At 37.3% G+C, this 27,425-nt stretch overlaps 2 protein-coding genes across 7 annotated transcripts; one reads left to right on the top strand and one right to left on the bottom strand.

The window, feature by feature from the left end:
- Positions 1-895: 895 nt before the first annotated feature.
- On the bottom strand, positions 896-5,673 carry Rpl9 (ribosomal protein L9). The gene is made up of 7 exons (XM_048784355.1): positions 5,174-5,673; positions 4,978-5,093; positions 4,519-4,614; positions 3,486-3,618; positions 2,333-2,413; positions 1,432-1,548; positions 896-967 (listed from the first exon to the last, which is right to left on the bottom strand). The coding sequence occupies exons 1-6, from the start codon at positions 5,217-5,219 to the stop codon at positions 1,442-1,444; spliced, it is 579 nt and encodes a 192-aa protein (XP_048640312.1). The 5' UTR covers positions 5,220-5,673; the 3' UTR covers positions 896-967; positions 1,432-1,441.
- Positions 5,674-5,772: 99 nt separating this feature from the next.
- Positions 5,773-27,030, top strand: Lias (lipoic acid synthetase). 6 transcript variants are annotated; one of them, XM_048784351.1, is made up of 11 exons: positions 5,779-5,940; positions 7,455-7,627; positions 8,854-8,947; positions 10,559-10,639; positions 10,768-10,924; positions 11,005-11,062; positions 13,400-13,528; positions 15,978-16,123; positions 17,491-17,561; positions 18,440-18,551; positions 26,864-27,030. In XM_048784351.1, exons 1-11 carry the CDS (start codon positions 5,896-5,898, stop codon positions 26,986-26,988), a joined length of 1,191 nt encoding a protein of 396 aa, XP_048640308.1. In that variant the 5' UTR covers positions 5,779-5,895; the 3' UTR covers positions 26,989-27,030. The 6 variants fall into 6 exon arrangements, with proteins under 6 accessions (XP_048640311.1, XP_048640310.1, XP_015337529.1 ...); XM_048784352.1 differs by lacking the exon at positions 26,864-27,030 and adding an exon at positions 26,682-26,728 and having other exon boundaries at positions 5,781-5,940; XM_015482042.2 differs by lacking the exon at positions 26,864-27,030 and adding an exon at positions 21,939-23,067 and having other exon boundaries at positions 5,782-5,940.
- Positions 27,031-27,425: the final 395 nt, after the last annotated feature.

The following is a 27,425-nucleotide window of genomic DNA, read 5'->3' on the forward strand; positions in this document are numbered from 1 at the left end:
AACTCAAGGTTTGATATTAATTTTCTGAAAGTCTGGGATGTTGGAATTTAACAGATTAAGAGGGGATTAAAGGGATCACCATGTTGGGTTTAAGGAAGTCTGGTATGGCCAGGGATTAACACTGACCAATGCACACAAGTATAATGCACCATTAAAAAAATTAGGGGGAAAAAAGGTGCTGATAAATAAATAAATGTAAGTCTAGTAAAATATTATTACATAATACTTAAAAACTCTGACAGGGAATGAAGATATAGAAAAATAAAAAGTGCTGGGGGTGTGGCTCAGTGGTTAAGAACTCTGGTATGTAAAAATAAAGGTCTCGGACACACTAGTAGATGGCTAAGAAGACAGGTGTGGTGGCTCATGCCTATCTCAACAACTGAGGCAAGGTTGCAAATTTGAGGCCAGCTTCAATAACTTCATGAGACCCTGTCTCAAAACAAAACAAAAAAATCAAAATACATAGTACTGGCTTGAGGCAGGACAAGATTATTGAAATCTTGGAGCACAAAAGTAATATGGTCAGCAATATTTCACAAATTAACTGCACATCTCCATCCTGAGTATATTAATATTGTTTCATTTCTCAGAACTTTTTTCACCAAGTGACTAGAGTGCACCTACCTCACTAAATATTCAAATTCATGCCTCAAAAATATTAAAACCCCTTCAGATCTTCCCCAAAGCTCTCTAACCATTGAAAAACTAGGTAGACGTTGCCTGTCACAGGTACCAATTTCTTTTTGCCTGAGATTTACCTGGTATTCAAGAACCAGATTCAAACCACTTGTTCCCAAGAAGAAAAAAAAAATTAGAAAAAAAAATTCCTGTTCTGTTCCTTTGAAAGGACACTAAAGTTTATTCAACCCGTTGGAAAGGATTAAGTCCAAAGTCAATAGAGATCTTTTATTGCATCAGTGAAAATATCAAATTGACTCCAGGACGTGTTTCTGTGACTGGACAACTGTAAAAAGAAATAAAAATATCTCCATCAGTTACCTTTGTCCACTAAAGTTGTAAATTATCGTTAAATATATTGTTCATAGTAAACTGTAAACTTAGAATTTACTGTGCTCCATTCTCTACCATTAATATAATTTCAATTTAAGTCTTCTTTCTTTTTGGAGAATGAGGAATGGAGCTTAGACACGTTGCTCATGCTCAGCAAGTACTATTTAAGTCTCAGTATATTAAAAACCCATCTAAAGAGTAATCAATCTTACAGACATTAGCAGGCATGATAGTGCTCACCTGTGATCCCAACTACTTAGCAGACAAGAGGAGGAAAACAAGTTCTAGGCCAGCCTAGGTAACTTAGCATAAATAGCTGGGGATATAACTTAATGGTGGAGCTCTTGCCTAGCATGTGCAAAGCCCTGAGTTTAATCCCTAGTAACACAAAACAAAAACAGACACTAAAGAACCTACTTCTTAGATCTTATTCATCAGCCTGCTGAACTGTTCCTTTTTCAGAAACATAAATACCATCCAAAAATTTTCTGATATCCTTGTTTTTCACTGTTGTGGCTTGCTGAATCAAAGCGGCTATAGGAATAAAAAAAAAAGTCAATTATTTCATCATAAAAAGCAATCAGGTACAGCACATTTTGGTTAACAATGAACCAAATATACAGCAACGATTCCATAAGGTAATAACAGAGACAAAAAATTTCCTACATCTAGTGAAACTGTACTAGTGAACACATCACTCACATTTGTTCTTGGTGATGCCAGCAAGAACAAACTTTTTTCACAAATGTGAAAAATATTTATTGTGTTGCCAGTCAAAAGTATACAACACAATTATACATAGGATGCTTGATAATCAATAAACAACTACTTACTACACTTTTTAATCTAAATCTTCTATCTACTAAAAAAAGGTTACCAAACAATATGCCATGTTTTGCTGGCAACTTGTGTATATACACTTTTCTACATGGTCTCTTGACTGTACCAAGGACCATGTTCAGTGAACAATCTGTACCATCAAGTTTTGTGTACACTTTGACATTCACACCAACAAAAATGCCTAATAACACATTTCTCACACTGTGTCCCTGTCCTTACACAAGACTGTTTTAAGTGAAATACTTAAAACTCCCAGAGCATCACTGAGTCAACCTTTTTAAAAAATATTTATTTTTTAGGTGTAGATGGATATAACACAATGCCTTTATTTTTATGTGATGCTGAGGATCGAACCCGGGTCTCACCCATGCTAGGCGAGCGCTCTACCGCTGAGCCACAATCCCAGCCCAGAGTCAACTTTTTATTTAAAATTTAAACAAGATTTTGCAGACATAATTGGTATTGAGAACATACAAACCTGAATTTGAAACAAGTTCAATATCATTTCCTTCAAGGATTAATTCATCTTTCTGAGCTTGAGACACTGAACAAGCAACACCTGAAAAGGGAAAAAAGCATTTGCATGGTGTTAGAATAAACATACTTAAATCGCACTAGTAATTAACTCCATTTAAAATTCCATACAACCAATTTTCTCTTGAGGTTTTTGCTTTATAGGATCTGGCTTATATCAGCCAAAATTTTAAAATTTGTGTTCTGGCTGGAATGAATCATAGTCAGACTCAGAGACTCAATTAAATCATGTAGACAGTACAACTTAGTTGGCTCTATACCAAGCTAGGCATAGTGGTTCACACTTGTTATCCTAATAACTTGGGAGGCTTTGAGACCAGCCTCAGCAACTTTGAGAGACCCTGTCTCAAAATAAAAAAGGACTAGGGACGTAGCTTAGTGGTGGTTACACACCCCTGGGTTCAATTCCTGAACCAAAAACAAAGTTCTGTACCAACTCTTTGTACATATTTTATTTATACATATTTAGTATAAGTTTATTTTTTACATGGGGATTCTCATTAAATGTTGCAGAAAACAGCTATTACATAGAAATTGGCACCGATCTCCTTTCTTTCCCCTCTTCCCCACCCTAACCAAGAGCACACTGGGAAAAAAAAAACCCAAAACATAAAACTAAAGGTTCAGTGTTTACTATGTATTAGACAAGCACTATTTTGAGTGCTTTTCAATTTTAAACTCATTTAGTCATAATATAGTTCCCACTAAACAGATGAGTACAATAAGCTACAGAGAAACAAAATGCTCCAAGCAAGAATTGAAATTTAAACCCAGGCAGAATGTAGGCTAGTAACTACTACTCCACAGATTTTTTTGGAATCTAAAAATTTTTATCACCAAGAAATAGGAGATGAACATGTTAAATATCCTAATTTGATCATTCTACTTATGCATAGGTCCATCAAAACATCACAATGCAGCCAGATATGGTGGCACATGCCTGTAATCCCAGAAATTTGGGAAAGAGGCAGGAGGATCACAAGTTCAAAGTTATCCTTAGACAATTCTGAAATACTTATAGTCACAACCAACCCAAAAAAACAGGCTTCAAAAGACTTACAATTTCTGAATCATATCTGAGGGCACATACAACATACCTGTCCTCATCCGAACCCTGCGGATGTATTTTTCACCCAAGAAATTTCGGATTTCAACAAGAGACCCATTCTCCTGAATAACAACGTTGATGGGGAAGTGAGCATACACAGACCTCATCTTGTAACGGAAGCCCTAGTTAAAAGAAATTCACTTTAAAATTTAGTAGGATGCTTATGTTACTTATAATTTAAAAACTTAACAGTTACCATATAGCATTCATTGTCAAGGTTTCCTAACAACTGACACCTGTATCAACCCTCCTACAACATTTTTATTACTGGTACACCCTAGGTACACAATTTTATGTTTCCTCTCTGGACAGCAAAGCTTCTTAAAGAAGCAATTATTTTGTTACCTTTATGCCCACAGTAAACAATGCTAACACCTTTTAATGAGAACCCCCCAAATCCAGCATTTTCAGACTAACATTTACTAAGACTAATGGCAGAACTGAGAATATCAAGTATGACAGGGCTTCTACCTTCAAGGAACTTAGTCTGGAATCAGGGATACGCAGTAGAAATATTTAATAGGTCCATAATAGAGGTTAAGCGCAGGATTCCCTTATTAAGTATAGTCTAGAGGGACCAGGTTTTAATGCATACACACAAGTCAGCACAAACTTTACTTTAGGGGTGGGAGGCTTGAAATCAATAGTGACATCAGACATGCATTTAGGGAAACAGGCAGGGTTATAGGGTCCTAATGGTGGCTTACCATTTAGTAAGCAAAGCCTATCTATGTGCTATAGTATAGCAGATTTTCTATTAATAATAAATAAATAGGATGTAGCTCAGTGATAGAGCACTTGGCACCAGCATGGGTTTGAGCTCCAGCACTACAGTAAAAAAAAGTTCCACACCCTCAGCCTACTCTTACAGATAATCCATTCTTGGCCATAGACATGTATCTATCTATCTCTATATATGAAATACACATACACACACACACACACACACACATAATACAGCTCAGAAAATTTTCAAAAGTAAAATAAAGGAGTGGGGGGAATGTCTTTATCAGTCAGCTTACCAGTGTAACACCCTTGATCATGTTCTGTACATGGCTACAGATGGTGCGAACAGTGGCCAGTTCCTTTCTATTTCCCCACCATTTGTCAACCCGTAGCTGTAACACAACAAAAACTTCCCATAAGTAAGTAGACTTGAAGGAGAACAGTTCATTTTTTTCCCCAATGAATTACTCTAGATTCTAGAATTAACCCCAATTAAAGCATAGGATTTTCAACTGGGAAAATCCAACCACATACAAAGTCTCCTACATTTGACAAATGTTTTTATTGCTGTACACCAAAGGCACGCAGATTCACGTTGAAAACTCCCAAACAAGTTGCAACAAACTTCACCACTGGAAAATAAAATCAAGTCCAAAAAAATCCCCATTACTGGTTTAAATTCTTACTTTTTAAGCAATCACATAAATAAATTTAACTACCATCCGAACGAGAAACATAAGTTATCTACACCTTACCCTCTTCTTTTTCTTTCCAAGGAGGCTGAGTTCCACATTGATATGATTGAAATCCCTCCGGAGGGTTCCTCTTGGGCCCTTCACAATAACTGTGCGTCCCTTCAGAGTAATGTCGACTACGAGAGAGAATGAACTCTGAGATTACAGAAGGCTTGGAACACGTAAACACCCATCAGAAAAACCGCAAGTACCGTACCATTTTCTGGAATGTCGACAGTCTGATTGCTGAGAATGGTCTTCATTCTGAAACACAAACACCTGGAGTCAGGCCAGTGCAGGGAGTGTTTTCGCCGAAAAGAGTTCCACTCCCACAGAAAAGTGCCGGGAGACGTGGGAGGATATAAGATGACCCAAACTAAGAGTGGCCTCCGGTGCGTCCGGGCCTGGTAGGTGCAGCCCCCAAAGAGGTGTTACGAAGCCTTGCTGGCTAACACACTGTCGGCCCAACCCTGGAATCCCAGCCCGGCGCGCCATCCCGGCAAGGCAGAGCGGTAGGGTTAGGCCTAAAGCCCCAAAACAGAACTCGCATCTCGCGCCAGCAGATCCATACGGCACTCGCCGCGCCGGGAGACAATCAGGGTAAAAGCTGAGAGCGCAAAACCCATGCTGTTAGCTTTCCTAGAGCCGATGGCTTCAGATTCCCAGGGCCCACAGAAAACAGTATCCTCCTCACCTCGCAGTAGATACGGGAAAGAGAGGGCGTCTTTCGTCATCACGTATTTGTAGCCCGTAAGGACTCTGCGTATTGCGTAATGAGTGCGCGACGCCACTAAGACTAAAGCAGCCAATTGCGGAACAGTTCAAGCTACACGGGCTTAGTAGTAGTTCTGGTGATTGTCATAAGCCGAGCGACGGTTTATCGATCAGTCTTTTCCCTGGCATTGGTGATCCCTCGACCCTGCTAGGTCTAAAGAGGCGATGTCTCTACGCGGCGGGGACGCTGCTCGCACCCTGGGGCTCCGGGTGAGCAGCGGGGCGACAAGCGTGCAGGCGTGGGGTGAGGGGTTCCCATCTCTTCAGAGCACTCCGTAATGAAGGCCAACGCTTTTGCTTGCAGCTAGGCACTTTTCTAAACGTTTATCGTGTTATCTCGTTTAATTGTCCTGACATCCCCATGAAGTAGTCCCTGATCTTGTTTTGTTTGACGGTCTCTCTGGGTCGGTGATGAGGGGTTTTAGTTTTGTCTTTTTTTTTCTGCTTAGAGTGGTTTGTTCCTTATATTTAAAGGACCACAACAGCGCTCAACCCACATCGTTGGGCTCTTCCTATATATTAGACACCACTCTTGCAGCTGAGAACACAGCCTGCCCTCTGTAGACGTGGATAAGTGCACTACCAATCATGCAGTGCTCTAACAGATATTTTTTTCTTTTGAACTGTTGAAGATCCCTTTAATTTTACAGTGTTTTGCCTGTCTCGTGCATGTTTGTATTCAGATCTAGAAGTCAAATACTGTGGTTTCTTACACTCGACAAATGCGCACTGGTTAACTGCCATGTTCTAGCACAGAAACAGGGATGGGGACTGTAGTTTAAAGGGAAAGTGAGTCCTTCGCAAGTGTGAGTGCTGGGTAATTCAATTCCAGCATCACCCAAACAAACAAAAACCAAGAAACCAGCATAAACTAGTGCGAGAGGCTGGTGGGCTTAGGTTTGGTTTTACTACTTCCAGTTTTCTGGAACCAACTAGATATTAGCACTACATTTTAACATGTTTACTTTACCCCAAACACAAACCTAGAGGGATTTATTGCAAATTTCCTTTTAAACATATCTGACTCAAGTCAGGAATAGAAAATGTATAGCCTTGGCATCTTCAGTTACTGCAGTTTAAGTTTGTTGAAAGACGAAGTTTTAGTACTGTGAACCTGGCCACCTTAGCCCACCCTTGTAATGTCAACTATTTGAGAGGATACCAAGTTCAAGGTCAGATTCAGCAATTTAGCAAGACCCTGTCTCAAAATGTAAAGTAAAAAGGGCATAAAAGTGTGATCTATGATAGACACTTCAAAGGTTTTTAAATCTATTCTAAACTTGGTATTCAGAAGTTCATTCCTATTCTTCTTTGGGTTTGTTTCCTTCTAGATTCTTCTTTAATCTTAGATTCCAATTTTGTAAGCAGTAAACCACTTGATATGATTCCTGTGTCACTTCTTTGCTTTTACTCTCCCTTCCTTTTAGATTTGTTCTATTGTGGGGTTTTTTGTTGTTGTTGTTTTTGTGTTACTGGGGATGAAAGGGGGGGCACTCTTCCACTGAACTATATCCCCAGTCCTTTTTAATTTTTATTTTGAGATGGGGTCTCACCAGATTGTCCAAGCTGGCCTCAAACTCAAAGTTCTCCTGCCTCATTCTCCCTAGTCTCTAAGAGTACAGGCATACACCATAGCACCAGGTATCTTTTAGATATTATAATGGGTTAAAACTAAATTATCCCAGAACCCACTAAATGAATGTCATAATGAACTCTTTCTTTAGGTATTTGGAAGATATTTATACAGTCCAATCAGGTCATTAAGTTCCTTGCCAGATAAAAAAAAAGAATTTTTACAGAATGGACCAGATCTTCAAGATTTTGTGTCTGGGGATCTTGCAGACAAGAGCACCTGGGAGGAATATAAAGGAAACTTAAAACGCCAGAAAGGAGAAAGGTAATAGAGATAATTTCAATGTCCCATTCCTTACTGTGCATTATTTTCAGATGTAACCAAGTCCTAGAGTATATTTTTAATTTCAGGCTTGTTTAATTTAGTGAAAGGTCATTAGAAAAAAGAGAGAACATGTAAGTTGATGAGAATGCTGAAATCTTTTCTTGATTTTCTGTTTTTTTTTGTTTTGTTTTAAATTAGGGATTGAACTCAGTGGTACTTAACCCCTGCCCCTTTTTGTTTTTTATTTCAGAGAGCTACACCCTCTGCCCCTTTTTGTTTTTATTTCAAGACAGGGTCTCGATAAATTGCTTATGGCCTAGCTGAGGCTGGTCTAGAACTTATGATCCTTCTGCCTCAGCCTCCTGAGCTGCTTCTGGGATCACAGGTGTGCACCACCACACCCATTTAGACCTTGATAAAATTTTCATTGTTAGTGGGTATTGATGATCTAACTGCTTCCAGTCAATTTACATAAGATCTATGTATACCTCGCCTTAACTAATTAATTTCCTCTTTTCTCCCTCCCTTGCTGTAATTTAAAAGAATAATGAGAATTTAATGCATATGGCAAATTGTTTTGAAAAATATTTATCCAACAACTTCCAGATCATAAGTAAGTAGTAAAGTCATGGTGAAACCAAGTATACTTAATTCCATTTCAAATATTAGAATTTTGCCATTTAATCACCACCATAAAATCAAGAATATAAGCTGATAGTGCACAGTTGGGATCTCTCCTTACTGTGAATTAATATTACTTTGGGTAACCAGGCGAGGTGATGCACACCTGTAATCCCAGCAGCTTGGGAGCCTGAGGCAGGAGGATTGCAAGTTCAAAACCAGGCTTGGCAATTTATGGAGCCCCTAAGCAACTCAGCGAGATCTTGTCTCTAAAACAAAAAGGACCAGAGAAATTATACTCCATTATATATGATATATCAAAGTACATTCTACTGTTACGTATAACTAATTAAAACAAATTTAAAAATTTTAAAAATATATAAAAAGGTCTGTTAGATTCCAATATCAGTGTTTTCTAATGTGATTTGAGGAATCCTAAATTTGAATCTTTGTTCTTATGCCCACAGCAGAAATTAATAAGGGTTAATCCAGGATTATGGAAAAAAAATTTAACTAAGAATTATAATAGAACAAAGTAACTTCAAAGCTGTGTGATTACTTGTTTGCCTGTTTGTTAATGGATAGTTATCTTTGGCTTTCCTTAGGTTAAGACTACCTCCATGGCTAAAGACAGAGATTCCCATGGGGAAAAATTACAATAAACTGAAAAATACTTTGCGGAATTTAAATCTCCATACAGTAAGTTGTCAATCTTAATCCATGGTTATAAATGTTTATACATATTTATAACTTAGAAATTATTAATTCATATATAAATACAGCAAGGAAAATGAATGAAAAACATTAAGTAATGCATTATTACCAATGATAAAAATACATTGGGGGTAGGTATGGCTCAATGGTAGAGTATTTGCCTACCATATGCAAGGCCCTGGATTCAATCCTCAATATTGGGGGTGGGGGGATTATTTAGAGGCTGAGGCTGTAGCTCACTGATAGAGTGCTTGCCTAGGCATTTTCAAGGCTCTGGGTTCCATCCCCATCACTGCCCAAAGCAAACAAATAAAAATCATTTAAAATAATTATTCCTGCAAAAGAAATAAAGGGTGATTATATTAATGTCTCATTTAATAGTACAAAACAAGATTTTTCCCTGCAACTAGAGAAACAAAGGTTTTTGTTTTGTTTTGAGACAAATAAAAACTGTTCCCAGACTAGCCTCAGACTCCTAGACTCAAATAGTCCTCCCACCTAAGCCTCTCAAGTGGCTGGTACTGCAGGCACATGCCACTGTACCCAGCTTGGTGTTTTTGTTTTTTTGTTACTGGGAATTGAACCCAGGGTTGTTTACTGAGCCACATCCACAGCCCCTTTTTTTATATATATTAGCTGTAGGTAGACACAATACCTATATTTTATTTGTTTATTTTTTTATGTGGTGCCAGGGATTGAACTCAGTGCCTCATGCATGCTAGTCAAGTGCTCTACCACTGAGCCACAACCCTGGCCCCACAGCCCTTTTTTTATGTTTTATTTTGAGACAGGGTCTCGCTAAGTCCTTAGGGCCTTGCTAAGTTGCTGAGGCTAGCCTTGAACTTCCAATCCTCCTGCCTCAGCCTCCTGAGTTGCTGGGATTTAGGCTTGTGTCACCACACCCAGCTTGTATCCAGCCTGTTGGTTTTATAATAGAAATTATATGTTTGTTGGAAAGAGTATAAAATTAAATATGAAAAATCTCAACTATTAACCACACCCCTTAACTGTTTAATGTATATCATTTTAGACCGATTTCTTTTTTTGGTACTGGGGATTGAACTCAGGGGCACTTGACCACTGAGCCACATCCCCAGCCCTTTTTTGTATTTTATTTAGAGACAGGGTCTCACTGAGTTGCTTAGCACCTCGCCGTTGCTGTGGCTGGCTTTGAACTCGTGATCCTTCTGCCTCAGCCTCCCTAGCCACTGGGATTACAAGAGTGGGCCACCATGCATGACTCAGACCAATTTCTTTAAACATATAAAATATTTATATTTGTATACTTTTCAATTTAAAAATGAGATCTTAATATATGTTTTGGCAGTTTAACAGAATTTTTTTTTTTTTAGGTGTAGATGGACACAACACAATGCCTTTATTTTTATGTGGTGCTGAGGATCGAACCTGGGTCCCACCCATGCTAGGCGAGCACTCTACCGCTGAGCCACAACCCCAGCCCCTTAACAGAATTTTTGAATAGTGAATTTAAAAAGAAGTATGTTGTAAACAATGGGCGCCTCAATACTGAACCACTATTTGTTCAATTGGTTGGTAGTTTCAACCTGATTGTATTCTGTTCCCTTTTACTTACAGGTATGTGAGGAAGCTCGATGTCCCAATATTGGAGAGTGTTGGGGAGGTGGAGAATATGCCACTGCCACAGCCACAATCATGGTAAGACAAGCTCAACCTTTGCAACTTTAGTCTAGAAATGGAAACGGGATATTTTGTGTCCTCAGTTAAAAGCAATTATGAAAGAGTCATCTGTCTGCTTGACTTAAATTATAACATCTCTATTCTAGTTAATGGGTGACACATGTACAAGAGGTTGCAGATTTTGTTCAGTTAAGACTGCAAGAAATCCACCTCCCCTGGATACCAGTGAGCCCTACAATACTGCAAAGGCAATTGCAGAGTGGGGTCTGGATTATGTTGTGCTGACATCTGTGGATCGAGATGGTTAGTGTGTCATCATGGTGTCTAAAGATATTGACTTTCTAAATGGTGACATTATCCTGAGCAGATTATTTTCTTTCTAGATATACCTGATGGGGGAGCTGAGCACATTGCAAAGACTGTATCATACCTTAAGGAAAGGTACTTGTTTCTGCATTTATTTGTGTATTTTAAAGACTCTTTTTGGAGCTATATAAATTCAGTTTAAAGCCTTCACCTTAAAACAGTGGTTATTAGGGGTTATTAGGGCTGGGATTGTAGCTCAGTAGTAGAGTGCTTACCTTGCACATGTGAGGAACTGAGTTCGATCCTCAGCACCACATAAAGATAAATAAATCTACAACTAAAAATTTTTTTAAAAAACCATCAGTGGATATTAACCTTTTGGGGGATTTTATACCCTTTTGATAATCTACTGAAAAGTATGTGACCATTTCTCCAGAAAAAGTATATTGGTGCTGGATGTGGTGGCACACGCCTATAATCCAAATGGCTTGGTAGGCTAAGACAAGAGGATTTCGAGTTCAAAGGCAGCCTCAACAATGGTAAGGGGCTAAAGCAACTCAGTGAGATATGGCTCATTGGTTGAGTGCCCCTGAATTCAATCCCCGACACCTGCCCCCCTGCCAAATAAAGTATATTGGTGCTTACATATACATATTTACTGGACATTTTAGGGGTTCAGTGGCATGAACATAGCCCTGGACAATTAGTATATGAGACCCCCACTTTTCATATTTGAGCATTGGTCTGAATGTCAAGTGATACTCTTTAAAAAGTATTAAGCTGTGGTCTTCTGAGCACTTCTGAGCACTTTAATTGTTTGAATTAACAATCATTTAAAAATAGTTAGGGATGTTGGGCATGGGGGCGCACACCTGTAATCCCAGTGACCTTAGAGGTTGAGTCAAGAGAATTGCAAGTTCAAAGGCAGCCTCACCAACTTAGTGATGCCCTAGGTAACTTAACAAGACCCTGTTTGAAAATTTTTAAAAAAGGCCAGGCATGTGGCTCAATGATGAAGTGCCCCTGGGTTCAATCCCCCGTACCAAAAAATAAAAAAGCACTGAAAAGGAACTCTGATCATTTTCTATAACTCAGTGCTTATCTAGCATCTAGCATACTTAATAAATGTTTTTCTAATGATTCCCCAGTATTTTCTATTTTACATCTATTACAGTTCCTTTTTTAAAATATTTGTGGTTGGGCACAGTGTCATATGCCTCCAATCCCCACAACTTGAGAGTCTTTTTTTTTTTATTGATTTTATTATTTTTTTTAAATACACGACAACAGTGGGACTTGGGAGTCTTGAGGCAACAGGATCACAGGTTCAGAGCTAACCTCCATAACTTAGTAAGACCGTGTCTCAAACTAAAAAATAAAAAGGGCTAGGGATATAACTCAGTGATAAAGCACCCTTGGATTCAATCCCCAATACCAAAATAATTGTTTAAATTCTTTTGAATAAAAATATGTTTGCAACCCACTAAATTTCTTTCTCAAGCCACTAATGGGTCTCAACTTGAAGTTTAAAAACTGTGAGTTCTGGGATATATTCTTTCAACATTTCTGTATTCATGAGAGGGTATATGTGTGGTCTTTTTTTTTTTAATCTGTTCTTTCAGGGAACAATTCCAGACACTTTGCCATTGGGTTCATGAAAAAATTTGTCAGCTGTCTGAATCATTTCTGCTAGTGTCAAAGGAAACAGCTCTGTGACCTAGTTCACATTATAATGCTTGAATGAATAGACATAGCCACAGTATAAATAGGAAGATTAATGTTTAGCTTGTCCTTCATTTAAGCAAAACTCAAGTCACAGCAACCCAGAAAATAGTTTTTAAAATCTATAGCACTTGTGAAATATTTGCCTAGAGGAAGATGGGAAGACACTATTTGATAAATTATAGAAAACAGAATTGAATCAATCAAGTAATATTTGTGTTCACATAAGAAATATCCTAATTTTCTTTCCAAACAAGAAAATATATTTAATGTTTTAATATTTCATATTTTATTTTTTAAAAATTTACTTAAATTAGGTTTAAAAATCTTATCTAATCTCAAGGTTTTTTTTTAATATATTTTTTTTTAGTTCTTTTTTTTAGGTGGACACAATATATTTATTTTATTTTTATGTGGTGCTGAGGATCGAACCCAGTGCCTCGTGCATGCCAGGCGAGTATGCTACCACTTGAGCCACAATCCCAGCCCTAATCTCAAGTTTTATTCTGATTATTATTTGCATGAAGGTGTATTTTAACCATTATGAACATAATATTTGATGTTCTGGATATTTTTTTTTCTTCATATGATAGCTCATATATGGACATTTGTATGTCCATGCTTTTTTTTAGCCAAGTTCTAAATATTACTATGTTGAAACTGATACTGGATAAGTATTGATAATTCATTTTGAGTAATAATTCTTTCATTTCTTTTCCTCAGTTTGATATTTATCTTTTTCTCCCCTAGGAATCCAAAAATTCTTGTGGAATGCCTCACCCCTGATTTCCGAGGAGATCTTAAAGCAATAGAAAAAGTTGCACTGTCAGGATTAGATGTGTATGCACATAATGTAGAAACAGTTCCAGAATTACAGAGGTGATTACATGTACTGAGTAATGTGGGAGAGTTAGGAGGATCGAAATATGCTTATATTCTCACTTTTCAGGAGCCAACTTGCAGTTGACTTTTACAAAATAAACTTTCCTTCCCTCCCTCCCTCCCTTCAGTCTTCCTTTACTCCCTCCCTACCTACTACCTTCCTCTACTCCCTCTTTGTTTGTTACAGAAAGATCAGAAAATAAAGCCAACAAAAACAGCATAAGCTGTTTTAATAATATTTTAATAATATTAAAATAAGCTGTTTTAATAATATTTCCTCCCAGTAATATCAGTTACTATCAACTTTGTATTTATGTTTACATGTTTCGTTTGTTTGTTGTTTACAGTACTGTAGATTGAATCCAGGGGTGCTTCACCACTGAGCTACATCCACAGCCCTTTTTTATTTTGAGATAGGGATTTGCTAAATTGCTGAAGCTGGCCTTGAGTTTGTGATCCTTCTACCTCAGTCTCCCAAGTAGCTTGGATTATAGGAATACACCACTGCACACATGTAATTTTTGATATATGCGCTCATAATAAGCATATTTTTTCTTTTTAAAAAGTACTATCATTTTGCAAATGCCAATGAGTATTACTCTTTTCAAAGAAGAATTTTCAAATGGAAAATAATTACACTAGAGCAACTGCCTTGGCTGTAATTCTAAAGAAAATACTTAAAAGTACATTTGAGGGACTGGGGAATGTAACCCAGTAGTATAGTGCTTGCCTAGCATGTACAAAGCCCTAGGTTCAATCCCCAGCATTGGGAAAATAAAAAAGCCACTAATTCACATAGTAAATAAATAATGCAGCAGATAATGTGGTATTGTTCAGATGTACTTTAATTCTCTCTTTTTTTAAGCTATTTTGCTATTGATGGACACAATACCTTTATTTTATTTATTTTTATGTGGTACTGAGGATTGAACCCATTGCCTCACACGTGCCCAGCAAGCACTCTACCACTGAGCCACAACCCCAGCCCTACTTTAATTCTCTTTTAAAATATAAACACTATTCTTCTTTACTTTTTTTTTTTTTTTTTTAGNACACTGGTAAGCTGACTGATAAAGACATTCCCCCCACTCCTTTATTTTACTTTTGAAAATTTTCTGAGCTGTATTATGTGTGTGTGTGTGTGTGTGTGTATGTGTATTTCATATATAGAGATAGAGAATTTTTTTTAATATTTATTTTTTAGTTTTCAGTGGACACAACATCTTTGTTTGTATGTGGTGCTGAGGATCGAACCTGGGCCGCACGCATGCCAGGCGAGCACACTACTGCTTGAGCCACATCCCTAGCCCATCTTCTTTACTCTTCCTAGTTAATTTTAGTTGTTAGTACTAATTAAGAAATGTTCCACATAATGACTATATTCAAATTTCAGAAAAATTAAAATTATTTTAAACCTCAAGAAAAATTAATATTGTTCATTTTCTTTACCTTAAGTGTTGGCTGTGATTTTATTAGCTTTGTATATTATTTGATATCATAGAACCTAAAAGAAGTTATAGTAAGCTGAGCATGGTGGTGCCCCTGTAATTGTAGCAACCCAGGATCCTGAAAGAGGAGAATCACAAGTTTGAGGCCAGCCTGGGCATATTACCAAGACCCTCAGACTCCATCTCAAAATTTTAAAAAAGGACCCGGAATGTAGGTCAGTGATAGAACACCCCTGGATTCAATCCCCTGTACCGCAAAAACAAAATAAAACCCAAATAAATTCTAGAAAAGAAAGCTACATTCGAATTAAAACGAATGCTGGTTTAACATCAGCAACTTTCTGACCTTTTGGCATTCTTGACATTTAAACTAGGATGGTGAGGCCATTGTTGAAGTCTAGCACACAGTTTTTATCAACCCTGTCATGATACTGCCAGCAGTGGGTGCCAGTTTCCCTGGTTTCTCTTAAGAAACATTATCCTTTCCAGTGAAAATTCCAGAATCGTACATTTCTTTACCTAAGCGATGGCAATGTTGTGTACTTACCAGCAGAGGGCAGCTTAGTCTTTAGAAAAGAAATGAACATAAAAGTTTCAACCTTCTGAAATGTGGGTTCAGGTTAGTTTTTTCTTTGTTCATTGCCAAAATTGTTTTACTTCTGTTCATCTTCTTTTCTTTTGACTGTCTCTTATAATTATTATAATCTTGAGCTTCAGAATTCTGATTTCTCAACGTATAAAACTAAAGCAATTTCTTCTGTGTTTTTAGTTTTCTCTGCCCTGGGCTTGAGAAGCCTTAAGTTAACAGAGGTAGGGAGCCCACTGAGGCCTTTTTTTCTTTCCTAGATTATCAGACTTTTGTATACAGATGTTACCATTGAACCATATAATGTAATATCATGTTCAGAATGTGCTTTCCTGGTCTTTCAGGTTGCTTGCATATGTATTTGGTTGAACTTGTGGTTATTCTTGCTGACAACAGCCCTACTGTTTTCCAGGAAAGTTCGTGATCCCAGGGCCAATTTCGACCAGTCTCTACGTGTACTGAAACATGCCAAGGAGGTTCAGCCTGATCTTATTTCTAAAACATCAATAATGTTGGGTTTAGGTGAGAATGATGAGCAAGTATATGCAACAATGAAAGGTAAAGAAATTTAAAAATAAAAAACTTTCCTGTTTAATTTGAGTAATAGCAAGAACCCCACTTTGAGGCTTGTTCAATTTATGTTTCTTCTATAGTCTCAATGCAAATGCCAGTAAGAACTAAGTATGTGTGACTGCAAGTGTAGCTCACATTGTATACATGTGGGTAACACCCACTCTCAACCTCTCAAGCTGTTGGGATTATAGGCCCTGGATTTAACCCATAGTGCACATATGATGTAAACAGCAATATGAAAAGGAAAATGTTTTCTTAGTATTTCATGGAATTATATGTATAAAGGTCGAGATATGAAGTCATGTCCCATTTCATTCCTCACCCATTCATCCAGTGAACACATGGGTTTTTGGTTGTTTTTTGGGAGGGGGTACTGGGGATTGAACCCAGGAGTGCTTAACCATTGAGCCACATCCCCATCCCTTTTTTATATTTTACTTAGAGATAGGGTCTCACTGAGTTGAGAGGGTCTCGACAAGTTGCTGAGGCTGGCTTTAAACTCACAATCCTCCACTCTCAACCTCTCAAGCTGTTGGGATTACAGGTGTGCACCACCATGCTTAGCCCATGTTTTTTATTCTGTCATTAGACAGTTTTTGAGAGCCAGTCATGTACAATACACTGACAATTCATAGAATAAGACCAACCCAGGCCTTTGAGAAGAGCTTACTTGTAATACTGTCATAAACATGCTGGGCTTTGGAATTTTCGAACCTTACTCTCCCATAAGCCTTTGTGATTCTTGGCCTTTTTAAACTTTGAAATATAAAAGTTGTTATTTTTCCCTGAGTCTTTGGCCTACTTGTAGTCATTCAGTGGTTCAAAAAATAATAAGTTCATATAGTAATTAAAAGCTGCTTTTTATCACAATACATACAGTTTATTTACTAAAAGTTTTCTAATAATATCAGAGGTCAAATCATATCCTCAAGAGCATATCTTAAAAATTGAGTAAAAGCCTAATGCAGGATGTTTGGTCTGTAATATGGGTGTTTTCAGGATTTTGCATGTTCTGTTTCCTTTACCTTTTCTGCATAACAGACTTCTGCTCTAAAACACCCTCCACTCCTATTTTAGTATTTAATCCATAGTATTAAAGTCATTTGTTTTTATATCTATCAGCCCCATATGATGATCTTAATTATTCCTATGCTTTCAGTCCTTATGGTTCCTGACATAAATATTTTTTAATGAATAGGTATCTGTTTGCCATCATGAGGATTATGGACTAGCACAGTATTCACACTGTTTTGAGATACTCCTCAGGAAAATTATACTTAGGTCTATAATTTTAATATTGTAAAACATCTGCTAATATAATTCATGCTTTTTTTTTTTTTCTTTCCCTGTAGCGCTCCGTGAAGCAGATGTAGACTGTTTAACTTTAGGACAATATATGCAGCCAACGAAGCGCCACCTTAAGGTATAGATATCTTGAATTGCCAAGTGTTTCTTAGTATTTTGAATTAAATCTTCACTGTCCATAGGTAAAAATAAGAAACTATTGTTCCATGTATATTTATAAGTTCCAGTTTCCATTTATTTATTATTCATACAAAGCAGCTACACTGGTGCTTATTTGCCACTGCCTGAATTGTCTGATTCAAGTGAACCTACAGAAAAAGGATTAACAACTTGGAAGGTGCACTCATTGACACTTGGTGATCCTGTGACTTGTTTTAGAATTATGTGAGAGCCACATTGAAGTAAGAAAGAGAAGCGCTGTTTCTGTTACTGTAATGGGTATTTATCCATTGGTTCAAGAAAGTTGTGTTGAGTAAGTCTTTGTGATTCTTGGCCTTTTTAAACTTTGAAATATAAAGTATGCCAGTCACAATGCTAAGCAGAAGATATAAGGTAAATAAGAGTCTTCCTCAAGAGGGGATTAGTTTGTTTTGTTTGTTTCATTTTATTTTTATTTTTTTCTGTGCTGGGATCAAATCCAGGGCCTTGCACATGCTAGGCAAGTGCTCTATTATTGAACTACACCTCCAGCCCTCTCGATTCTACCAGTTAATCAATGAAGGAAAAATATAGCTAAATAATTACTAAAGATAATGTCATTTTCTTTCTCCATCCTTTGGAACAGCTAATGTAATACAGAATTGATATGTTTTCCTTCCTTTTTAATTTCCTGTTATTGTGGTCTGATAGAGTGATCAAGTAATCACTAGACACGTGGTTAGTAAGGAAGGGGGGAGGGCAAGGGCTGGGGAGAGTACATGTGTATAAACTTTATATAGAATCAAAATTATTTTAGGGAATTTTAGAATCTGATCTGAAGTCATTATTTAAGTCTAGGTTGAAGAATATATTACTCCTGAAAAGTTTAAATACTGGGAAAAAATAGGAAATGAACTTGGATTTCATTATACTGCAAGTGGTCCTTTGGTGCGTTCTTCATATAAAGCAGGTAAGTTAAACTATAGGGAATGGTTTTATTTAGGCTGATAACTTCCCACCCTAAGTTCTACCCTAAATCGCTAAAGCTGTAAGGCAAATTGTAATAGCTGTGTTTGTCTTTTGTCAGAGGGAAAAGAGTGTTTTTTTCCTGGACCATCCTTTAGAGCTTTGCTCCATAGGGATCATATATTAAGAAGTTTCTCTTAAACCTAGTTTGTTCCTTTAGCAAATCCCTCAGCCACTCTGATGAAAATAAGAACAGTTAGTTTATTTGATTATTCTGTCTGTGGATTTCAGTAGTAGATTATTCAGGAATGACAAAGTATGTCAAGCATATAATATGGTTTTCTGAAAAATGTATATTCATTTGAAAATGATGCTTGCTGCATCCCCAGACTCCCAATTTCAGATCAATTTAAGCACTGAAATTTGATAGCATTGCTGTTTGCACTATTAATTTCTTTGTGCTTCTCCCTAGAGGTAACAACAACAACAAAAATTTGTACAATATTTTTCCTTAAAGAAAATTTTAATGGCTTTATTAGCTACAGTGCAGTTTTTCACCTGTGTAATTCTGCACTTGTTTGATCAGTTGCTAAAAATGATTTATGAAAATAAAAGCATTTTCTAAGGGATAAAAAGTAAGTTGACACCAGGTACAGTGTGAGACATGTTATCTCAACTACTTGGGAGGCTGATGTTAGAGGATCACAAATTAAAGGCCTGCCTGGGCAACTTAGAGACTTTTTTGTCTCAAAAAAAAAAAAAAAAAAGTTTGTTTCTTTTTAAAGAAAAGGGCTGTTGACATAGCTCAGTGGTAGAGTGCCTAGTGTGCCTAAGGCCCTGGGTTCAATCCCCAGGACTACAAAAAAAAAAAAGTTATTTAATAGTGGCCATCAGTAAGTCCATAAGTATGTATCTGAAGACTGAATGTAATCTAAAAAATGCAGATGTTTTCCTGTTAGTTGGGCTTAACAATTATAATTGTTAGTTAGTTGGGCTTAACAATTATAATTGTTAAGAATAAACAGCATGGGGCTGGGGATGTGGCTCAAGCGGTAGCACGCTCGCCTGGCATGCGTGCGGCCCAGGTTCGATCCTCAGCACCACATACAAACAAAAGATGTTGTGTCCGCCAAAAACTGAGAAATAAATATTAAAAAAAAAAAAAAAAAGAATATTCAGCTGAGGGCTGGGGTTGTAGCTCAGTGGTAAGCGCTTGCCTAGCATGTGTGAGGCCCTGGGTTTGATCCCCAGCATCACATAAAAAATATTAAATAAAGGTATTGCGTCCATCTACAACTAAAAAAAAAAAAAAGTTTTAAAAAAACTGCTGGTGTTTTTTGAGGTCTAAAATATGTTATTACTATTAATGTTCTTTTAAATGAGTATTTTATAAATTGAGTTCTAAATATAGATATGTTTAAATTAAGCATAAATTATATTTGAAAAAATTGGTGTTCAAGTATTAGTGATATCAGTGTTCCTATAAAAAATTAAGACATTTTCATGAATTAACAGTTTATCCTAGTTATTAAATGCAAAAGTTTGATTCAACAGTGACTGACAGGATGGGCACTTTGAAAATCAGTAATTATGTGATTTAGTCTTCAACCAAAACTACTGGCAAGCTAAAAATATGTATAAAGGATAGAACTAGCCAAGCATGGTGGCACATACCTATAATCCCAGAGACTCAGAAGGTTCAGATAGGAGGATCACAAGTTTGAGGCCAGCTTCAGCAATCTAGTTAGACCCTATCTAAAAATTAGAAATTTAAAAAGGGCTGGGGATGTACCTCAGCGGTAAAGCATCCCCCACCTCACCCCCACCCCCACCCCGATCCATCCCCAGTCTCCAAAAAAGAAANCTTGTCGAGACCCTCTCAACTCAGTGAGACCCTATCTCTAAGTAAAATATAAAAAAGGGATGGGGATGTGGCTCAATGGTTAAGCACTCCTGGGTTCAATCCCCAGTCACCAAAAAAAGAAAAGAAAAAAAAAACTACTATTAGCTTCTAGAGTGATTAGAGTAATATAATTTAAAAGGTGTTTTTCTTTTTTTTTTTTTTTTTTAAGGGAAAATAAAATTTCTAATATTTGAGGGAGTGAGTAAGGAACTTCTTTTTTCAAGGTGTTTTTTTTAAATTTTTAAAATTTTATACATGGTGCTAAGAATAGAATCCAGTGCCTCACACATGCTGGACAAATGTGCTACCGCTGAGCCACAGTCCTAGCCTGAGTAAGGAACTTTTAAAATGCTTTTTAAGTTGCCAGTAAGAGATGTGAGTTGTGTTATCTGGAGCATTATACTCAGGTGATGGATGAGAGCCTGATAATGTTGGTTCTTCTACCAGATTTAGATGAGGTATGGAGCAGCATTGATTACTTGGCTGGGTTGAATCCTGGGATTCCTGGTGATCGAGTTTGAATATGGTCATCGCAGTTCTACTCATATATGTTAGATGACAAAGACATGTTAATCAGATTCCTCATAAAATCAGACCTCCAGTGCTGAGCTCTGCCGATAAGCATTGAGTTCTGCATAAAAGTGATAAACTAAATGGAACCCTAATGGCCTGAAAAGTGAATGTGCCCCTCTAAACAGCTAACTTATTATGCAGGCACAACTCAGGGGGTGGGGAGAAAGCTCATTATAAATGAAGAGTGCTCGCTTCCCTAGAGGGGAATAAGCTGAAGAGATTCCATCAGATGAGTGTGCTCAACTGCAACAAGGTCTGTTTTAAAAACATCAGATCCAGGCTAATAATGTAACAAAATTGCTCTCTGAAATGAATTTTGCCAACAGCAATTCTTTGTCAGTGATGAGGAATAGATAGTGCACACAAAATGGAATAAATATACAGAAGCAGACCCATAGATACAATAGGGTCACCCTTTATAATATTGAGTTATTAGAAAGAGTAATAGTTGAGAGGAAAGCATGGTGGCACATGCCTTTGTAATCTCAGCAACTTGGGAAGCTGAGGCAGGTTTGCAGGTGCAAGGCTAACTTGGGCAACTTAGCTAGACCCTATCTCAAAATACAAAATAAAATGGCTCAGGGGGGAGATAGCCCATTGATACAGCACCCTTGGGTTCAATCCCCAGTATCAAAAAAAAAAAAGGAAAGAAAGAAACAATGATAGTTAAGACTATATGATATATTAAAATAAAAAAAAAAGACTGTTCTTTGTTGTTGGGAAAAAGAGCCAAAAATATAGGGAATACTTAGATTTAAAAAATAGTTTCTTTGAGATTGAAGAAGAGAAAAATGCTGGTAAGTACAAATCTTCTTTATAGTTTGTAGGGAAATCATAGAAGAATAATTCTGAAATAGTAGTCTTACTTTTATTTACTTTAAATTAATATTAATGTATTTTCATTTTCTTAAATAGGTGAATTTTTCCTGAAAAATCTAGTGGCTAAAAGAAAAACAAAAGCCCTCTAAAACTTGGACAAGACCTTCAAGATCACAGAAATTTTATTTTATTTTTTGTGGTGCTGGGAATTGATTCCAGGGCCTTGTGTATGCAAGGCAAGCACATACCAACTGAGCTATATCCCCAGCCCTCGATCACAGAAGTTTAAAAAATATATTTCCAGTTGGATCCTAAGTGGTGCAAGAATGCTTAAACTTCAGCAGATGCACCTTGATTTTTTTTTTTTTTGGTACTGGGGATTGAACTCAGGGGCACTCAACCACTGAGCCACATCCCCAGCCCTATTTTGGATTTTATTTAGAGACAGGGCCTCACTGAGTTGCTTAGTGCCTCAGCTAAATTGCTGAGGCTGGCTTTGAACTCACGATCCTACTGTCTCAGCCTTTCAAGCTGCAGGGATTACAGGCGAACCTTGACTTTTTTCTGTTTCAAGAGAAATGTTAGCAATCTGTATGTATTTAATTATGATAATTTATTTGGTTTTTAGCATACTTTCTTTATCTTAATAATTTCCTGCTAAATGTAATCAAAGCATTCTTGAAAGGGTTTGCTGCTAACCTTGTAATTTAAAAATACATTAAAAACTTTCAAAAGATATTTTTAAGTCACTGATAGCCTATATGTCATTGTTGCACTTCATTATGAAGAATGAATACATAAAATCTCATTTATGGTACTGTAATGAAACAGTAAACATAGATTGAGACTGTGGTTAATTTACTTATGAGTAGCATATGACCTTTACCTAATATAATATAAATAATAATCTAGCACCAGTGGAATAACTTAGGAAAGCTTTAGAGTTTGAATGTTTCACCTTGATATGGCTACTTCAGACCCTGTAAAATAGTTATGTACTGACAACTTGTTTAATACCTATATGACACTAAGACCATTTTTGTCAGAGACACAGAAATTTAATCTAAGAAATATTAACCCTTATTATGTACAGTAACTTGCTACATCTGCATGTACTGTTGTATTTATTCCTCATACTACTTTGATGAAGTGCTTGTATTAAATAATAGTAATGACCTGAAGAAAGAATTCTTTCCAAAATACTAATATATAATTCATCATTGGACTGCTTTTTGTTGTTTTCTTTTGGTCTTTTGCAGTACTGGGAACTGAACCTAGAGGTACTTTATCACTAAGCTATCCTCAAAATTTTTTTAATTTGAGACAGGATCTTGCTAAATTGTTCAGACTGGCCACAAACATGTGATCCTCCTGCCTCAGTCTCCCAAGTCACTGGACCACCATTCCTGGCCCATCTTCTGCAGTCCCAAAATATTTTCCAGTTAAACCTAATCCAGAAACTTGAATGAGGAGTAGCAGAACCAATTTTTTTTTGTACCAGGGATGCTTAACCACTGAGCTACATCCCCTCCCCTTTTCCATATTTTATTTACAGACAGAGTCTCGCTAAGTTGCTTAGGGCCTCACTAAGTTGCTGAGGCTGGCTTTGAACTTGGTGATCCTCCTGTCTCAGTCTCCCAAGCCGCTGGAATTTTAGGTGTGCACAGCTGCACCCAACTAAAATGTTTGTTTCAAAATGGAATCACAACTGGGCTCGGTGGTGCACGCCTGTTATCCCAGCAGCTCAGGAGGCTGAGGTAAGAGGATCTTGAGTTCAAAGCCAGCCTCAGCAATGGCTAGGCACTAAGCAATTCACTGAGACCCTTTCTCTAAATAAAATACAAAATAGGGCTGGGGATGTGGCTTAGTGATCAAGTGCCCCTGAGTTCAGTCCCTGGTACCAAATTTTAAAAAATGTAATCATAGATAGTATTATTTTGATGTATTATTCATTCACTTTTTGTTGTATTATTGACCATTATACCATGACTAAAATGTGTATGACCAAATGCCTGGGTCTTGCTGGACATTTAAGTGTGGTGAACATGTGCCATAGAGGTGTACTCCCTTTCACAACTATGTGAGGATAGTCAGACTTGAATTGTACAAAAGGCCGGGGCAGAGCTTTTGACCTTCATAAAAAGTGACACATGAATGCATTTATACAAAATGCATTTAAATAACCAGACTTGGCAGGAAGTCCATATGAAAATCTGGCAGCACACGTTAATGCCCTGGTGCTCTCTAATCTATTAAAATTTGGTATATGACGTATTTCAGTATGTATGATTTTTTTTTTAATTTTTTTTGATTTTTTAAAATTTTTTTTTAATTTTTCTTTCCATAGGACAATGACGTTTTTTTAAAAAATTAAAGTGATAAGTACATATGGTTTTAAAAAATGTGATGCAGAACAATACTTATTGCTCTAGTTCTCTCCATACAGCTTTCTCTATTTCTTTAGAGAAAAAAACACTCCTCATCCTGCCTTTTTTTCTATCCTGGGCCTAAGAGATAGAGTTGCATCATGGGTATAAATGCCAGGCTGCTTGACGTCACCCTGCCTATAGGGTTAGGTGAGATGACTGTTCAATTTAACCACAGCTGAGCCCCTCGTTTATGCCTCCTCTCTGCTTTGGGAACCTGCTGTTCTGCTAGCCAGGTCCTCCTCTGTCCATCACACCAGTTCTGGAAGCAGCTTCCTCAGCTCTTTTTTAGTAAACACATCCATGTATCTGATGCTTTCCAGAAATGTCTTGAAATCTCCTGATCATCAGTGGCCCACTCCTATACTTTGTTTTATTGAATTATGTTTTCCCCCACCCGCCACCTCAACCCCTTGCTATCTATATTTGTAATGTGGTCCTTCAAAGGAAAAGGCTATAAATGTGCTCAGTATGCCATATTGATTACCAAGAACTCCACTTGTTGCCTTTTTAATATTAGCTTTGTAGATAGTTTTACATATATTATTATCTGTATGTGTATATATGTATTTATATTTAAATCAATCATTTCAGGATTCCTGTAGTAGCACCTCTTGTTGAGTTGCTTGAATCACAGTTTGAAAATCATTATTAGATAACAGGTGACATTTGAGTATGTTTTGTTATGATGTAGGCTTGGGTCACTAGTCTCAGTAAAACTAAAATCCCTCGTAATTCCCTAAGCTTTGTGTTACTACTTAAAATAATGTCACCTACTACTGTGTTTCCTAAATTCCAGTTATTCACATACAGCCTTCATAGTATTTGCTTCATTTGGGTGGGAACTATAGTATTATATACTCCTTTTTTAAAATAATTAAAATTTAAAACATTTTAAATCCCTTTAAAGTGAAACTAAATGAAGCCCAAATTCAGCCGAGAGATAAAGCCCTTCACAATCTACCCTTTCTTCACCAGCTCTTCCTCCTCATTCTCCCTATAACTCCAGACAAAACCAGCCTGAACTTTCCTGTCTTCATCGTTTGGCTCCTATTGCTTCTTCCACTGATGTGCCCATTCTCCTCCCACTGCCCTATTAAGATCTGTTCAGATCCACCTCAGATGCCTTCCTGCCTCCATAAAGGGATATTTGCTAAGGGCATTATCCTTGACAGAAATAAGCCCATTCTTGGATTAGAAGGTTAGATTAGCAGGTGGGGATGCATATCTGACTACCAGGGCTATTAGGAAGATTAGGAAAAAAATGTTGCAACCAACAAGATCCCCCTCACCTTTGTTTAGTGTTTACTGTGTACTAGGCCCTGTGCCAAGGGTGTTACATGCATTACTAATGTAATCCTCACAAATTTCTGAAATATGTACTATGTTATCCTTGAATTATATATGGAAAAATGGACACTTGAGAAAGGTTGAATGGGTCAAACTTTCATTGCTACTAACTGTCAAAACCCAGATTCAAACTTGGGTCTCCAACTGGCAGCTCATTGTCATAATAATTGATACAGATAGGAATTATCAGAAGCTGATATCAGTGGATAAAAGTTTGAAGAGTAACAATTTGATAGTCTCCAAGTCTCTGCTTACCACAGACGTAATTACAAAGGGCAAAATCATTCTGCAGCAGAGAAACCTGCCAGATACCACCCTAAATGACAAAGTAACATCACCAGAATGGAGCATGTTGATCTCCTGTACTTCTTGATATGGAGTGTCAAAGACAGGAGATCACTTATGTGAGCCAGATGGCTTGGGAGGCTGAGGTAGGAGGATTGCAAGTACATTCTTTGAACTCAGCAACTTACCAAGGCTATAAGCAACTTAAAGACTGTTTCAAAATATAAAAGGGGGCTGAGGATGTAACTCAGTGGTTAAGCAAACCTGGGTTCAATCCCTGGTGCACACATACACAAAAAAATTTATTTGGCTTTTTATCACGCCCATGTATTATTTTCAATTTTAAGTATTAGTTAATAATCTCACCAATATCACTCTCACCAAAATAAATTTTTAAAAATCTAGCTAATAGAAACTTTGTGTCATTTTTAAAAAATCATCTTAATTCTCCTAGTAGGGGACAAGAAGGCTAACCCTAACCTTGCAACTTTTCACACACATTGCTGTGTTAAATAACATGCCCAGTTACTGGTTTTTTTCCCTCCCCATTACAAATAGCAAGCTTACAAGGCTGTGTCATATCTCTCTCTCTCTCTCTCTCTTTTGTAATGCTGGGAATTGAACCCAGGGCTTTGTGCATGTGACACAAGCACTCTACCAACTGAGCTATATCCCCAGCCCCTCTATCAGCTCTCTTTTGCCCATTTTCCTCTACTTATCAATTCTTCTACCTTTTAATCAGTAACTATATTTCACATGTATTACTTCTCTGTTCTAGGCACTGAAGCATCCTGCAAAACAAGTGCTTGATCCTATCTGCTTTAGCAAGATATCTCTAGGTTTATAATCCCTTTACTAGCATATAAAATCATTAAGCAAGATACATGAATATTTTTAAGCAGAAATGTAAAGCAAAATTCTAATAAGCTTTTTTTTTTTTTTTTAATAATTTTTTTTTAGTTTTCGGCGGACACAACATCTTTATTTGTATGTGGTGCCGAGGATCGAACCCAGGTTGCACGCATGCCAGGCGAGCGCGCTACCGCTTGAGCATGCACATCCACAGCCCTCTAATAAGCTTTTAAAGCCTTAAGAATAAAGGCTCAGCTTATGGTCTTCAAACTCAACTGATGTCTTTCTCAGAGGTCTACAAACTTTCCCTTCCTTCCTCTCTTTCTCCCTTCATCCCTCCTTCCCTTCATTCCTTCCTTCCTTCCTTTCCTTTTACTTGTGGTACTGGAGGAACTGGGGATTGAACCCAGGGGTGCTCTACCTCTTAGCTACAGGTCTCACAAAATTGCCAAGCCTGGTCTTGAACTTGCTATCCTTAGCCTCCTGAGTAGTTGGGATTACAGGAGTGTGCTACATACTTTTTCTTAAAGGGCTAGACAGCAAATATTTGTATGCTTTGTGGGTCAAGAGGCAAATTTGAGGATATTACGTAGGGACTTATATAACCATTTAAAAAGTAACTGTGTAAAACCACTCTAAGCTCCCATGTGGCTGGCCCGATTGTGATTAT

The sequence above is a fragment of the Marmota marmota genome, unplaced genomic scaffold, assembly GCF_001458135.2.
Source record: "Marmota marmota marmota unplaced genomic scaffold, marMar, whole genome shotgun sequence".
NCBI classification, from domain to species: Eukaryota; Metazoa; Chordata; class Mammalia; order Rodentia; family Sciuridae; genus Marmota; species Marmota marmota.

What these genes read in the sequence shown, in the direction of transcription:
- Rpl9 (XM_048784355.1), bottom strand. Translation starts at nt 5,219, where the DNA reads ATGAAGACCATTCTCAGCAATCAGACTGTCGACATTCCAGAAAATG. An exon ending in TGTCGACATTCCAGAAAATG is followed by an intron (nt 5,094 to 5,173) that starts GTACGGTACTTG and finishes TCTCTCTCGTAG; the next exon opens with TCGACATTACTCTGAAGGGA. An exon ending in CAGGGTTCGGATGAGGACAG is followed by an intron (nt 2,414 to 3,485) that starts GTATGTTGTATG and finishes TTCCCTTTTCAG; the next exon opens with GTGTTGCTTGTTCAGTGTCT.
- Lias (XM_048784351.1), top strand. Translation starts at nt 5,896, where the DNA reads ATGTCTCTACGCGGCGGGGACGCTGCTCGCACCCTGGGGCTCCGG. An exon ending in AAACGCCAGAAAGGAGAAAG is followed by an intron (nt 7,628 to 8,853) that starts GTAATAGAGATA and finishes GGCTTTCCTTAG; the next exon opens with GTTAAGACTACCTCCATGGC. An exon ending in CAACGAAGCGCCACCTTAAG is followed by an intron (nt 17,562 to 18,439) that starts GTATAGATATCT and finishes ATTTAAGTCTAG; the next exon opens with GTTGAAGAATATATTACTCC.